Genomic DNA, 16,531 nt, shown 5'->3' on the forward strand with positions numbered 1-16,531 from the left:
TGGGCGGAAATAAAAAAAAATAAAAATAATAATCTATCTGTTGGAAAATATTTATCATTAAAAGCAATTATTAAATCCAGTTATAAGTCAATGGAAAACAAATGTTCAAAAACAAAATCTGGTGACTAACAGATGGTATTATTGTTGGGAGGAAAATTAGCTGTTTTTAAGACCTACTCCCTGGCATATTAGTTAATTAAGTGATTAACAAGTGGTTCTAACCTCCTTTTCTTTCTCGGGTCCCTTAAGGCGACTCTCTTCCTGCTCTGGTTTGCATATGAGTTCAGATTCCTCCTGGGTGTCGTCCAGGAACTCTTCTACAGACACCAGCCTGACCTTGCCCCTGGAGCTCTCCTCTTCTGCCTCTTGCTCCGACTCTATAGCTTCCAGTGTTTGGATGGGGCTGCCTACAAGGGCAGCAGTGTCTGCACTAGCCTCATCCATCAGCAAGCTGTCAGAACGGTCCACAGCCACGTCAGCCGCAGAGCTGTCAGCAGCTTCCGTCCATTCAGCCTCTTCCAGAAAGTCGGCAATGGTGGTAGTAGGGCGTTTCACACTGCTGTTTTCAGAGTCTTTGGTTAAATCTTCTTCGGGGATGTCAGCCTGTTGGGAAATGTTTTGTGTTACACTCAAGTTTAGAGATAAAGAAGAGGGATAATTCTGCTTCCCCCCCATGAAGGAGATATATGAGTGTAAACAGATCTGGATCTGAGCATGCAAAAAAATCAGCAACTAACACTGCTGCGATAAATATTCAGACAAAAACAATGCTCAGAAAACAAAACCTGTGAGAGAATTCATAATTTAAATTTTGTTTCCTGGGATCTACATTTACATAGGACTTGTATATAAAAAAAACAGTACATCCAAACATAAGCTTTAACAAGGTAACCATCAATATACATTGAATGTTTGCAAGCAGAACTCCTTTATATGCAAACAGAATTAAAATAGAAATCAATGACCTCATGGAAAGATGATCTTGCTGCCGACATCAAGTCCCCATCTGCAATAGTGTTGGATACTGACGTAGCGTCCAATAAAGGATCAGTTCTTGCATTTATGTGCAGAGTCCTGTCCTCCTTGCAGAGGACACTTGTGTTGCTACTGAGATCATGGAGTTCAGCCGCCTCAGAGTTGGGGGTGGCACCTAGTGGTGGAGACTGGAGCATTGTAGTAAGCAGTGCTGGGGTTTTGGCAGTAGTGTTCTCCAGAGCGTCCCTATATGGTGGTACAGTATGGACACACACATCAGAGGTGCTGCTGGCACTGGGGAGCATTTGCAGAGGCTGGCAGTGGGCTGTGGGACGAAACAACTGTGATGGGATTTTGACAGGCACGGAATCGACCGATTCTCCGTACGGAGACATTGTCCGGATCGTTAGTTCCTTGGCCACCTGGAGAAAGTGGATTTGGGATGGGCCCACCAGCACGCTCCCAGCGGTAGGAGAGGCAACTTCTAAAACCTGGAAGAAATATATTATTGGATATTAAAAGTAAGGTTTATTATACTAAAAAGCTCAGCACCCTAGACTTAACATAAGACAATTTACAAAAACATATTAAAATACAAGCATTTACTGAACATTAGCCACTAATTAATATGACAAAGATCAAAATACAACATTTCTGGTAGTTCAACAAACATTCTTTAAAACAAAAAAAACCCACAAAAAGCACTTACATTTCAAACACTTGTCCATGACATATTGGCACCTTTACATTAAAAGTCTATAAAAATGTAATAGAACTAATTTAAAAATATATTCATTGATTGAAAACCATTACCCGGTAATTAAGCTGCATTATAAAGTCAATAGCCAAAAAAAAATATTTCCAACATCTGTTAAAGAAGAACGTTTTGGCAACACAGTAGATGATGGTCAAGACAAAGGTGTTGGATTCACATTTGAGAAAAGCACTACAACAAAGGAAAAGGCTACAGAACAGCATCAAAGAAATATAGAATCACTTGTAAGAAGTAGACGTCCAAAGAAAATTACAGAAGTAGGAGAATCGTCTGAGCGGACAATACTTGAAACGGACGTTCTGACAGCGTATGAGAGTCCTCCGATCTCACAAGCCTAGAGCTACAATCGCTTTTACGCCGAGCAATCCAGAACAGAAGTGGGCGGGCTACCGATCCCAGAGAACAGAGATCAGCCCTGCTTCTTAACGAACACTTTAAATTAAATAAGTTTTTTTTTTTTTTTTATTTATTTATAAGATTATTTTTTAAATTATTAGAAATTGTGTATTTTGCTTTTTGTTTTATTAAAAACTGTTTAAAAAGTTTACTAAATGCGGTAGTCCTTAATCTGTTACCTTGAATTATGATATACAGTAATAAGCATAGGGTGCCAATACTTTTGTCTGCAACTGTATACTTTAAAAAAAAACATCTACTGCTATTTTCTTTGGAGAAATAAACTGTTTCTGTGCATGTATTTAAGTGTTATTCAGAAAAATTCATTAAAAAAAAGTCTTTGCAAATGTCAGTCCAACAGATGGCAGAAATCCTAAAACAGCAGGTATGAATATCTTGGAGAAGTTAATCTCAGTTTGAGATTGGCAGTTTCATTTGATCTAGTCTGCCCAATTCATTGATCTTCAACATGTATGAACTGCAAATGCAAACTATACATATTTATTTTTATAACTCCCATATGCCTCAAAGCCTAAAACCACTAAGTACATGATGTGATTCAATAGGCACGAAATACAGCGTGGCTCTTCAGATGCAGTAGATGCAACTTTACTCTAGGGGCATAAAAGGACACAGCACAAGAAATGTTCAAACAGCATTCTGTGGTTCCCTTTTACAAGTTTACAACTGCATACTATGGTAACGGTGCATTATAAAATCTTCAATGACTCTTACCTTCTGTGTGTCTGCGTAGACGGCATATCCCGTAACACGGACCCCGTTAGACGTGCCTGCTGCATCAATGGTCACCGGTAACCAGCTGACTAGGACTATCCCAGGGGAGGGGCCGGACTCCACCTGTATGTCCAGGGGGGCATCGGGAGGCCCTGCAGAGAATCAACAGCAGCACCAATCACTCCACTTTCTGTTACTGTAAGTGACTCAGAAATCAGACAATGACTGGGTTTGACCTTTTAACAACCGGTTGTAGTAGAATTATTATTATTATTATTATTATTATTATTATTATTATTATTATTAATAAATTATTTCTGTTGCAGCGCTGGGTAAAATTAGATGTCTCACGGTTTACAACACTAGTGTGAGTGAATCATTTTACACAAGGCAGCTGATTTGAGCTTGAATTTTTGTAACTTTTGTCTGGAGGATGCCTTTTTATGAATGGCTTCCCCTGCAATTCATATTTACAGTCCTGATAGAGACTGTAACCGGCAAAACTACTAAATCAAACAGAGGTTAAAAGAACGCACTGTTAACTGTTGATGTTGTAGTTTAACTGTTAGTCCAGTTTAATAATATTTATTGACAAATCATTCCATGTTCCATCATTTGCAAATGTGTCAATGTAAAAACAATCTGACACACCTGTTTAAGGTTATACTAGAATGGTGGCTTAGCTTCCACCCAAGCATGCTCACCTGCCATCAAGGTAGTAAACGCAGTCACGGTACATTTGCGCTCCCATCGTTCCAAAGGTAACTCCCATGGTGTCTGCAGCGGCCTGGCCTCCACTTTCACTTTGTACCTCATGTTTGGCCTCAGATTACTGAGACAGTACGAGTAGCACCCGGCCTTCACTACCTCGTATTCCTCCTCATTTAAAGACACTGCGTGCACATAGTTACTGTTGCTTGGCAACCAGGTGAGGTTGGCTGAAGTTGCCGTCACATTCTCTACTTTCAGCTGCGTTGGGGCCACACAGACGTTCCGCCCCACCAGAAAGCTGCACTGCAGGAGATCTGAGTTCCCTTTCTCCGTCAGGCTCTGTACAGAGATTCGATAGGTCTTGAGGTTGACGTCCAGCCGTTCTAAAACTGCTTTGGTCTGGGAGCCGAATGGGACATTCAGTCTTAACTCTTTATCCACGTAGACGTTGTAACTCCAGACGTTCCCCCAACCAGCCGGCACCAGTGGAGAGTCCCAGCTTATGATAATGCTCTTAGCAAGCTGTTTGATTAGAGTCAGCCGTCGTGGGTAAGGCACTATGTCATCCCCTACCTCTTCCATGTCTAGATCATACCCGTTGGCCATCAGGCTCCCTGCTTTTCCCAGGGATGGGCCCATCTCCTCCTCCTCCTCCTCTGGCACGGAGAGCTCTGTCTTGTCCGAGCTGTTCACACTCAGGCGGAGGTTCTTCTCGCTGCTGCTGTGGAAGCTGCTTTCCTGGTAGGAATTGTGGGAAAGGTCGCTGACCTCCGGAGGGTGAAAGCTCATCATGTCATCGTCGGACACTCGCTCCACAAAGTTAGATGGGACCAGCCCTCTGCGCCCGTCCATCAGCTCCCCTGGGGAAATGTTAACAGGCAGAGTAAGTGTGTGTGGGAGAACATGCAAACATCCCTCTGCAATTAAGCTACTGCTTCTGTATTTCCCAGTTGTGAATTTTGCAAATTACAAACTGCTATGATTAACCCAAAGATGTGGCAATTGTGGGCTGCCAATTGTAATAACTAAACCCATGTTTCATGAGAATGACATTTTACTTGTATAAAGTAAAGTAGATTAACCTTTGACTTCTAATCCCAATTTGTTTTAAGACCATGAAACACAAGGCCACTTTTTTACTGCAACATTTTCAAGCAACTGTTTACTGCAACATGTTCAAAAAAACTTTCACGTCGTGTATCGTACTTCAAGTTTAAAGGGTACAACTGGAACTTTACATATACTGAACTGATCTTGCCTTCCTCACCAACTAACTAATGAGAACAGCCTTTGATACAACCTTCATAAAAGCCATCCTCGTCCATATCTCCACACGCATAGATGTACTCTCCAGCAGTGAGGGGCAGCTCAGCCTCAGGGTTTTCATTTGGACCATCAAAAGGATTGTAACTACAAATAAAAATAAATAAATAAATAAATAAATAAATAAATAAACAAACACAGGCTTCACTGATGTTCCCATAAACCGATTCCAATTGTATTTTTCCTCCCCAGTTGGGATGCGGCTACCACACAGTTTTACAGCTGGAGTCAAGTCAAAAGCAGGTGACCTGCCAAGTATTCCACCCAGCGTACCCAGCTCGGATCTGAACTATGGAGCCCCTTGTCCTTGTATCTTAGATCAAGCTGAGACACATATCAGTGTCATTCACCAGGCAGATTGCACTTCCAGTCCTTCTTTCAGACCCATCTGAGAATTTCAGTAACCAGATATCAGTGTTTTTGTGAACAGAAACAAAAGGATCCCACATGGCTCAGCATGCTGATGAAGGTCGCCTCGGAAGATCATATTTATGTGGGCAAGGTACATGTATGCCACTAGTTCACATGACTGATTCACATATAGCAGCCACAATGGTCAGAGTTCAAGGTCAGCAGAAAAAAAAAAAACAGCCCAAGGTGTATATATACAGAAAACCTGCAAATATCAAGTCAGCATCTCCGATCTTTGACACACAAGGTGTTGAAAGTTCTGCTGCTGACCTGCTAACACATATAGGGGAGTCTTAAGTATACTGTATTTCCTGGTCAGTACTTCTAAAGAATTAGTAATCAAAGCGGTAATCTGGATTGCACTGTGCAATGTTAATGTACGGCTTGCTGTACTATGGATCAATGCTGTTCGTACCTGTATCGTGCAATGAAAACCTGCAGTTTAGCAGGGGCTCGGCTCTCTGGTTCAGGTATCGGGGACACATCGATATCCAGCTCCTCAACTTCACTCGCTGTGTCCACCTGGGAATAAACCACCAGTAAAAGGGGTACAAAGTGATATAAGAAAATTGAGTCCCATTCAAATACCAATGGTTTAAAGCAAAAAAATAAATAAACTATTGTTCTATGAGTATATGCCACAGTATATAACATAGCATATACTGAATTAGCTGCTGTGGTATGTCCCAGGTACCAGTTCACTTCTGTAAGGGTTTTGCCCCGTTTGTTGTGGCAAATACAAATGTTTCAAAATTTACCAAAATACACAAATGTTTTCAGCAAAACCTTTTACGGTTAAGGATAAATCCTAAAAACTAGTACTACTAGCAGCATAATCCAGGGCTGTCATTGGATTTTCTCACTAAATACGACATTGGCCCAGCTGTTTTCCAGCCTGGGGTTATTCCACAAAGCAGGGCATCACATTTTGCCTTTCCTTGCTACTGCAGTGTATCTAAAAAGTTGCTGACCAAACAAAAAGCAATATATATATAGGAGTGATATTTACCTATTAGAAAGTAATTTACACCTTAGGCACTTTTTGAACATTCTATGGCAGTTCTTATTAAACCAAAAGAAGGAAATTGAGTGTGATTCTCACCTCGGGTGTAGGGCAGGACTTTGGGGTGCTGTGCTGAAAGGACTCCGATTTGGGAGTGACTTGCTGCGATTCAGATTTGGGAGTAGTGGGAGTCGGTTCCTCTGCTGATTCCGTGCCGACCGCTGTGGACTCTATGTGCTGAACAGACACCTCCTCTGAAACGGGCTCTTCCTTAGGAGTCTCTGCTGCTGGGGAAGCAGGAGCAGACAGGGGAGCTGCTTCCACCTCTGTACGGGTGAAAGAATCATTGGTCACAAAGATTCCATTTAAAAAAAGAGGTACAGTGCTACGTCACCACAACCACCATCGGCTCCAAGCCATTGGAACAGATGGGGATGTTTCTTTTGTTTTGCCTCACACTGAAATGCAAACCAAAAGATACATGAAATGTAAGCGAGTACAAAAATTCAAATAAATAAATGTCCCGGTGAACATTGATCCTGTACCACCATCTCCAGTGCATGTAAAATAAACCTGTGCCTCCCGCTGTTTAAAGTGTGGTCCCAAGGCAACAGCCCTCTATAAAGTGAAAGAGATCTTCTCCCTTTGATTCATATTGAAAACTGTACCCTGCGAAGATATTTCAGAAAAAAAGCTGCTGTCCAGTTCCAGGCTCGTCAAGCTGACATCCCCCAGACTGATCACAGTCCATGAACCACATGAATCTATAAACAGACGTTAGAAAATGGAAGTGATTTTAAGATCACACGATTTTCTGCATGCTAACACTGATCAGTGCAAATACATTGCACGAGAAATTCTCCATCAGTTGTGTATTAGACTGCATCAGGAGGTAAAGACAGAATCTAAAAACACATTGCGTCATTGTTTCCTTTCTCAATAGCAGTCTTTGGTACTGCCTTACACTCTCTCCCCAAAACAACTTGTTCACAATAGTATACCTTTCTCCTCTGGCACTTCCACCCCATTGTAGAGGGTCAGCTGGGGTTGTAGGTCTAGCTCTGCCGATACGGTGTTCTCCGGCTCGGAGTTCAGGACACTAATCTTCCCTGCCTGCAGACGGAATCGCTCCAGTTCATGGCACAGAAGGGCGAACTGTTCACTCTGACTACGACATTTCCCCTCCAGCTCCCGAACTTTCACCTGGCAGGGAGAAGTTATCCATTGGAGTGTCACTCTTACAGCTTTCTATTCATGAATCGGGTTTCAAAGTGTTTGTAATATTATTCACTTTACCTACAATTATAGTGGAAATAGAAGCTTTTGTTTTTTGAAGGCATTACAGAGATTACTTCATTATTTTTCTTCCTATTTAACTCGTTACTTACCATAATGTCACCGATAATTAAGTTTGTATAGCTCTCACATTTATCATTTTATAATCACTAGGAAAAAACTTACATGAAAAGGGCAATAAACAAATAAACACACAAACATGAAAACCTCATTAAATTCTAAATAAGAAACGAAATAACAAAATTAATAAACAAACAATAATGGGTGAAACAGAGAGACAAGCACACACAATGCAGAGTGGAGGGTTGAGTACGAGTTAAGCATGAAGCTTCAGAATTGCTTTAGTGGGAACTCAAATGGACTACAAACATTTTTAAAACCTGTCGGGTGAAAGAGGGGGTTTATCTTTGTTCCCCTCTTGTGGGGAAAGTTACTTTTAAAAAAGTAATCCAAGTTACAATTTGCTTGAACAAAGTTGTAATAGATATATTAGTTTATTGCCTTGAACATTTTTTACTAGTTACAGGTAGAAATAGTTACTTCTCAGGCACAGTTTATATTTTATAGAGATATTTTTTTTTTGGACAGGCTGCAGCTCAAAATATTCTTTGAAAATCCAGCTATCGAAATCGCTAATTCCCTCTTTTTGACACCATTTTCTAGCAAGATGATGCAAATAGTGCGTTGCTGTGACGTGTAAGATTTGACTTGCACTGTTAAGCACTTTCTGATTTACATGTTCTGCATTAGCCGCAGTCTTTTTTTTTTGTTTTAAATCTACTAATTTCGTTTTTAACATTAAATGAAAAAGGAACCATTACAGTTACTCCCCACACCAATTACCAATATGACAATACATATTCCTATTGATAATTAAATACTACTAGTACTAAGTCTATACAATATGCTATCATTTCAGGGGTAGTAATTTTCATAAAAGCCATCAGCCAAAAGTATATAACTATTTTACAGCCAAGGGCTAACAAGAGAGGAAAATAGTAATCTTCTGACCGTTAAATGATCAAATTGAATACATCTGCAACACCCTTTTTTAAGAAGTAAATGGGGGTAGAAGAGAAAGCTGCAGACCAGCTTTAATGCTGCTTCCTAAAAGGGTTCAGTTTCAGTTCCCAGTATAAACACCACTGAACCACAACATCCTGTGGGGGGGGGGGGGATTAATTCATATAAGGGCTGAAATGAAACTCAAGTCCAATTACTAAATATAGCTACAGTACAGCTGTTAGCCCCAGACTTGGTAATTTTTTATTGCAATTTAATGAGAAAATATATACATCTTCTGCCACATGGTCTACAGTTGCATTTCATTGATCAACGGTACATATTGTAGTTTCCCCCAGGCATGTTTCCTTAAAGTGGCCACGTCAATACCAGGGTTACTCATTTCACCCAATGGCAGTCTAGAGGTGAAGTGAGATCAGTTTTTTTACCCACTTTTTCAGTCACAACCTAAGACTTGATACACAATGGTGTTTACAAGGTTATCTTTCCTAGATTTGCGTCGACAGTGTTACCGTTAACACCCGGGACCACTTACAATGCACATCTAATGATAGTGAACTTCTGAAAGAGAGTTTAAAAAAGCAGCTTAGCCGCATGTATGAGACCCGCCCGTGGAGTGTGCAAACTAACAAGAGGGTCTAAGAGGTCAATCTAGAAAGGGATGGGGTTGGGCTAATACACATATCTGATACCTGCATGCTGTCCAATGTGTTCTGGTTAGCAGCAAGAATAAAAATCACAAAAACAAACTGTAATATATATATAGATATAAAAAAACAGTAAACATGCGGATAATCCAAGCCAGAGAAAAGGTTAATAGATTAAATAAGAAAGGGCCATTGACATTCAGAGCTTTAAAGGCCACAATGCATCGCAAATATGTTTTTTTCCCCCTCTCGCTCTTAAAATAGTCTCTGTTTATTCATTCTGTTAGGACCAGGGACACTGCTAAAGCAAAACATGACGTCAGGATCAACATATAAAAATAGAAGTCTTTCCATATTTAAAAGGTACAGATTTAACTTCCGTAATAATTTTGGTACCTGTTTAAGTATTTATTGCATTTTTTGTGAATGTCTCCTTATACAATCTAAATTATACAATCTAAATTATAAAACTGGTAAACAGTTAAACTATTCAGGTAGAGTTCATGATTTCAAAAACCTTGTCTGCGGGGAAATTAACATCAAGACACAATGAGAATGAAACCCTTTCTCTATTTAAAAGAGCACAATACGGATGACCACTCCTGTTGCTTACATATTACATATATTCCTAGCTATTTACATTTAGAATACATATCTTAATATCTTCTTATAACCCTGTAAATGTGAAATCCTGAAAATGTATGTTAAAAAAGACATATTTGCGATGTATAGCCTTTAAAATGTAATGCACAGTTCAAACGGAACAAAAATGACAATACCATCTCCGTCCGATACACTAGCTGGATCAAGTCCTACAATGAAATACAGGTTCAATTTACCAAAATGAAAAAAACACACACATATCTGTAAGAAAAAGGATGTCACATTGAACAAATTTAGCCCCACAGTTGCACAGTGGATGAGATTTATAAGTAAAGAGCAGACAACCAATGAAAAATATATATATATAAATCAAACATTTTTCTATTTGATTCAACATTTTTAAAATGTGCGTATTGCATCACTTCCTTACTTTGTAGATGAACATCATAACAGGAGGTTGTGTGTGCTCTAGCAAATGATACCCCTGGTTTCCTAAAGGGACAGACCCACAGCTCAACCACAGGGACCCATTACTCCAGGCTAAAGGGACAGACCCACTGCTCAACCACAGGGATCCATTACTCCAGGCTAAAGGGACAGACCCACTGCTCAACCACAGGGACCCATTACTCCAGGCTGTCTCAAAAGGAACTTGCATTTTTAATGGGTAGAAAATTAAAGGGATTCCAGCTGTTTGCAGCTGCATGATGGTATAGTTCTCTCAGAAGAGGATGTCCTCCTAGGCTGGATTGTAAAGCTCTCAAATGTATACAGTAACTAGGGATGATTGGTAGCTTGTAATAATATGTCGTTATAGGTTGTGGCTACCATGTGTGTCAAAAGATGTTAACACATAAAATGTAAAAAATAAAAACGAAAAATACATTTAAAAAAAAAAAAAAAAGAAATAATGAAATCAAATCCAATAAAAGCTGGTATTCTCTACTAACCTCAAGTAACTGCACCACCCCCTCATGTTCCCTCTTAGCCTCCACTTGAGCCTTTGTTCAGAGACAAAAAAAGAAAAAAAAGAATAACAGTTAATAACTTTTTAAAAGCATCGGCAGCTGATGCTAGTGGCACACAATTTCAGGTTTCGTGTCTGTGTTGTAGGTAAACCTTTGCTATAGTGATGCATGTAAATGGCACAGTAACTGCAGGCCAGAATCAGGTTGCAGGCGATCACTTCTCATACCTTCTGCAGCCGTTGAACCTCATCCTGCTTGAGTCTGAGAACGTTCAGCGCCTCCTCATGTTCTGACTCGAGATGCTGCCGTCGCTCAGCTACCTCTCGCATTTGCTGAGGAGAGACCAGGAAACATGGGACAAGCATTCTCAGTCACTTCATGACACATAGCAGATGCTTCCACATAGCCCCAATAACTTACATAACTAGAGCTAACTGGGTATGCGGTTCCATAGATAGCGTATGCAAAACCTGTGTGGAACATCCGCATCGACAGACGTACAGCCCTCTGCACTGTATCCATCAGGGATACATAACATGAAGATCTTCCATGCATTTTTACCAGGACACTATCTACAAACAGAAACCTCACCAATTACATACTAAAATGGTTCAGTTTTATGTCTGGATTGCCTACCTTTAGGACCTGCTCTAGGTTATCCAGTTTGGCTTGGAGTCTCTGGTTCTCCTCTAGAGCTGAATTGCGTTGGGCAGTTACTGCAGAGAGATTATCCCTCAGTTCATCGTTCTCAGACTGGACCTGGACAACAAGAGAAACCAAAAAAAAAAGAGAAACATTTTGGTTCAGCATATCTGCCAGGCTTTGAAAGTGCTCGGTTATTAGATGCTTATATATCCAATTACTGCACAAATTACTGACGTTTTATCAGGAAGAGTCTGAAAAGTGACGACTCTATTGGCCATTTGGAAGACTTTACGGCAGTTTACCACCCCCAGGTTTCTAATATCTGCCCAAAACAATTTAAATGCCTTATCAGTGCTGTACTGTTGACAGTTTTATGTCAGGTAATTATGTCCACTCACTGCACTCACTGTCACAAGAGATTTCTACACAGCTGTTGAATCGATATATAAACCAAGGGCAAAAATCTAGGAATTAGGCAATAGTAAGCCAATATCTGGATCTGCACTATGAAAACAGACAGTTGAACTGCATTATCTTTTTTTGTATGCCTAAAACCACAGCTAATGTTTATGGGATGCTAAAGAGCTTGCCATATGCACTTTAGTTTATTAATTTTTATTTAATCCAGAATCCTTTTTGTTATAAAATAGTTAAGGAGGTCATTGTTCAACACGTAACACTGCAATGCACATATTTTTCCACTGCACTTCCCTGTCTGGATACGGAGTAACTGATACTGTGTATAAAAATCTAATACACACTTCAGTTGCAAGCTGTTTTGTAGCCCGATGCTAATAGCATGGCTGACTGCTCAATCTCCTGGCTCATCATAATCATTTAAGTAATATACTTAAATCCAGGACTGGGTGCAGGACTACTGGGAGTTTCTAACCCTGTAAACAGACACCAAGCAACTATATGTTAATATAAATAACTGTGGAACACTACAGCTTTTTTTATTGCTGTGTATGACCAGACCGTGAAGCGAGACCATGAAGAAATACCTGGTCTAGTAGCTCTGCCTTCTGGCTTAGATGTCCGGTTTCCTCTTTTAGTCGTGCATTTCTACCTCGAACATCGTTCAGCTCGCTCTCCTGACAGACAGAAGAAAAATAAATAAATAAAAAGAATCACAGCCAGCACACCATTGAGTATGGAGCAGTAATATTTTTGTGGATAAGCGTTTCTCTACATAAATGTCAAACTGGCCTTGACAGGACATGGCACAGAAGGTGCTGGATGTTGATCCATTCAGTCCATTAACATTTAATGTAATCGGTTCAGAGAGGCATGCAGAGGATCACCAACTGTCAAATCCAATTGGGTAGACAGGTCCCAATAAAGCGGCCAGGCAGTGTATGTGGGGTGCCTCCTCTGTATCCCTTTCACCAAGGGTAAGCTTTACCAACGGGACAGTAAATGCCTTGAACAGAAGGATACGTATCCGGGTATTTCGCCTGAGAGATTGTGAGTTCATTATAATCAATTCAGTGAAATGTAAGCCAATTAAAATGGGTCTTGTGCGATCTCAGAATGAATACAGAGTCAGAGAGAGAGAGAGAGAGAGAGAGAGAGAAAGAAAGAAAGAGAGAGAGAGAGAGAGAGAGAGAGAGGCATCCCCTATCAGATTATTTAGTGAAGATAGATGCTATAAACTAGCAAGAATGACTCTTTCCATAACGTCTTGCCAATAAGAAAGGATGTGTTTGGGGCTCCCTAGTGGCGCATCCAGTAAAGGCGCTCCGCATGGAGTGCAGGATGCGCCCTATAGCCTGGAGATCGCAGGTTCCCAGGGGTCGGCGCACAATTGGCCAAGCACCGCCCGGGTAGGGAGGGCTTAGGTCGGCCCACCAGCGATCCTGATAGGGTGCCTTTGGGTCTGCAGTGGAACCATTCAGATCTGTGTTGTCCTCCGGCACTATATGTCTAGTGGCTTCGCTGTGGATCGGCAGTGCGAAAAATGACGGCTTGGCAGGAACAAGTTTCGGAGGACGCATGTTTCAGCCTCCGTTTCCCGAGACACAGGTTACATGAGACACAGGTTACATTTTGGGCTTGCAGTACTTTAGTAACCAAGCTGCATTTTCAAACCTGCTGTGGGACCAATTTTCTCCCAGCCACAGTCAACTGCTATTACAGGTTACGCTGACATATTCTTAACAATGAAGTGAGCATACTGTATTAATAGAGAATATCCAACCCTGATTTAATATGGGACTCCATACCTAATCTGTAATATTTTTTTCTACCTGTTTTTCAGATCAGCTTTAATATATATAATTTAATAGGCATCTACCAAAACAATCCTGTAGATAATTATGTACTCTTACAATCCTCCTTGATGCACAGCATGCATTACAGTAGATTGCACTCCCGACATACAGCTAGATAACCAAGTCTTCAAATCAACAACTTTCTGCTAAAAACCATAGAACAAAATACAGTGATACAATAAGAGCAGAATGTAAAATTTAAATAGAGTAACATTTTTGCAATGTTGTACAAAATTTTGAACAACCTTTTATTTTTCACTAAGCACTATATTCCTGTGTTTGGGAATGACGAAGTAAAATAGGGAATGTGGGGAAGAGCCGGAAACTTTCTTACCAAATCCTGACATCTTTTCTGTCTTTTCCGTACTTCGTGCTCAAGATTTTCACATTCTTTTCTTTTTTTGCAAAGCTCTGTTTCCTTTGGATAAACCACAAAGTTCCAGATTAGTTGCGATAGATCATTGCAATTATCAATGAAAATGTCTTGTAGGATTCTTTAAATGTAATACTTGAATAATGTCTTTTTTTTGCACACACACTCGAAATAAAATTAACATCCGTGTCAGTTCCTTTATAACTGTAAATCTGACTATGATAATCCCACACAATTTGTTCCTAGAATCAGACACGAAAGGATATTATAAAATGTGCTTACTTTAATTATTCTAAATGCATTTCATATAGGTCACTGACCAGGGGAATCTGCTTATTTGAACCAGGTTACCAGAATAGAAAATAATCAAGTATTATAGGAACATTAGAGAAGTGCTGTATGGCACTGGCTAATTCCACCTCAGCATCATCTTAATCCTGGCCAGGCTAGGTGGTATAAAGAGCTGCAGACTTTCACACAGCTTTGTGACCGCAAAGGGAAAATTAATTATTAAAAAGCCAACTGCTCAGCTTCCATCCTGGCAGGCTCTGAACTCATCCTACTGACACATACACAGAGGTGTCGGGTCGACAGGGTTTCAGAGCAATTGCCTTGGTACTGCATCGCTGAATTTCAAAAGAGCAAACTTTTCAAAACAGCAAATACTTTAAATGGTGTAAACAAATAAATAACAGTCAGTTAGTGAATTTATCGACTTAACTGTTATTACTAACAAATGTTGTTTGTTTTTAAATAAACTGCCAAAAACGTGTTTATTTGTGTACTATTTTATTTATAAAGTCTGAAAAATGATCTGACCGGTTATTTCTGGTATTACTCAAACCTTTCCTTCTAGAGTGTTGTTGTTTAAGGAGCTATGAGACTCGCTCACCAGTTGCTGAAGTCGCTGGTCCTCCTGTTCTAAAGCAGGGTGTTCAGGAGATAAACTCGGTTTATGCTTCTCGCAACCATTGGTCTTTTCGAACCTGCCTGTCTGAGGTTCTTCATGAACTAATGCATTCTCAGTTTTGGCCTGGAATAAAAAAAAGGGGGGGAGATACAAGTGTTAAATTTCATTGATCCATTTAATGTGTGTGTTTAAATATACATAGAATTTGTAGACACATTTTACAACCTCAACAAAGAAAAACAGTAAACAGATGAATCATCTTATCGGAGACATTCGAGATTGCAATCATAACAGTGGCAGCTGTTGCACATGAAAACATCGCTCATAAATAATACATCTTAAAAATGAGATAGCGAGAATGCAAAAGCAGATTTTATCATTAAAACTATATTAAGCATGCACCAGGGCAAATAATGATGCAAGTGATAAGGTAGCTGATTTAACACTGCAACTGACAATATTGTCACCTAGATACCAATATCCATTACAGACATTGTGCTGCTAAGTTAAATGTAGAAACCCAGAGCACAGCACAATTCTGCAATGGTGTCCCAGGCCATTAGGAGTAGGTGGCATTTAAAAAAAGCACAGATGGCATAATTGTGTATTAAAAAAAAAAAAAAATCACACTATAGCTTGCAATTAATTAACAAAATTAATTTGAAAAGCAGAGCAAAGCAAAAAGAATCATCAATCTGTTTTTTTTTTTTTTTTTTTTGTCTCTTAGGAAGCTGCTTTTCCTATAAAACGTGACCCTGTGGTTTTTGTGCATGTTGGTATAAATTACATTAGAGATAAAAAAAAAAAAATAATAATTCTGACAAGGAAACTGAAAAATCTACAATGGAAAATGTCTGTCAGGTTCACTACCAGTCATTGGCAAAGGAGATGAGAATGACTTTTAGCTGAATAAGAGCAATAAAACAAGTCGTTAGCTGGCTGGTGCAAGCAAGAAGGTCTTGACTTCACAAACAACTGGCACTGTTTTGGGGGAAAATCTGGATTCTTTTCAAAAGGCAGCCTGCAGCTAAATAAGCTGGGGGCTAATACATTTGCATAACATATTGAAAACCATCTAGTTAATAATTTAAACTTGTAGTGGGGGAGGGAGGGGATAATGAGACCTCGACTAGCTTGTTCATGAATCAAACTACCCCTGACACTCTCTGGAAGGCAGGGAACCTCTTGGGGTCTGCTTTACCACTCATATGAACATTCCCATCAACACTGTTCAACCCTTTTCAGCTGATTGTGCTAACTTGCGCCTAGCTTTAATCAATATTAGGTCTCTAGCAAATAAAATTTATTTAAATGAATGATTGTATTCTAAGCAAACTGCATCACAGGTTATCAGTACCAAATACAAGATGAGAAGAGAACCCCCTTTGTTCATTAAATATTTTGGAAGATAAATCAGCCTTCTTCCAAATAAGGGCAAGCAGTTTTAATATGCAGCAAGCCTCA

General features: G+C 39.8%; 1 protein-coding gene across 12 annotated transcripts in view; it reads right to left on the reverse strand.

The window, feature by feature from the left end:
- Positions 1-16,531, reverse strand: part of LOC117430313 (RIMS-binding protein 2-like) — a 93,422-nt gene that overhangs the window by 17,303 nt on the left and 59,588 nt on the right. For 9 of the 12 annotated variants that reach the window (XM_059001535.1, XM_059001532.1, XM_059001530.1 and 6 more), the window contains 16 exons: positions 15,050-15,190; positions 14,119-14,202; positions 12,516-12,605; positions 11,503-11,625; positions 11,094-11,198; positions 10,849-10,899; positions 10,075-10,107; positions 7,331-7,532; positions 6,998-7,093; positions 6,429-6,655; positions 5,742-5,848; positions 4,893-5,002; positions 3,586-4,452; positions 2,882-3,033; positions 966-1,466; positions 223-603 (listed from right to left, as the gene is read on the reverse strand). In XM_059001535.1, the coding sequence (XP_058857518.1) occupies positions 223-603; positions 966-1,466; positions 2,882-3,033; positions 3,586-4,452; positions 4,893-5,002; positions 5,742-5,848; positions 6,429-6,655; positions 6,998-7,093; positions 7,331-7,532; positions 10,075-10,107; positions 10,849-10,899; positions 11,094-11,198; positions 11,503-11,625; positions 12,516-12,605; positions 14,119-14,202; positions 15,050-15,190 (3,270 nt within the window). The remainder of the gene's footprint in view (positions 1-222; positions 604-965; positions 1,467-2,881; positions 3,034-3,585; positions 4,453-4,892; positions 5,003-5,741; positions 5,849-6,428; positions 6,656-6,997; positions 7,094-7,330; positions 7,533-10,074; positions 10,108-10,848; positions 10,900-11,093; positions 11,199-11,502; positions 11,626-12,515; positions 12,606-14,118; positions 14,203-15,049; positions 15,191-16,531) is intronic. The other 3 variants (XM_059001538.1, XM_059001528.1, XM_059001531.1) reach the window with 2 other exon arrangements.

Source organism: Acipenser ruthenus, chromosome 26, assembly GCF_902713425.1.
Source record: "Acipenser ruthenus chromosome 26, fAciRut3.2 maternal haplotype, whole genome shotgun sequence".
Lineage (NCBI taxonomy): Eukaryota > Metazoa > Chordata > Actinopteri > Acipenseriformes > Acipenseridae > Acipenser > Acipenser ruthenus.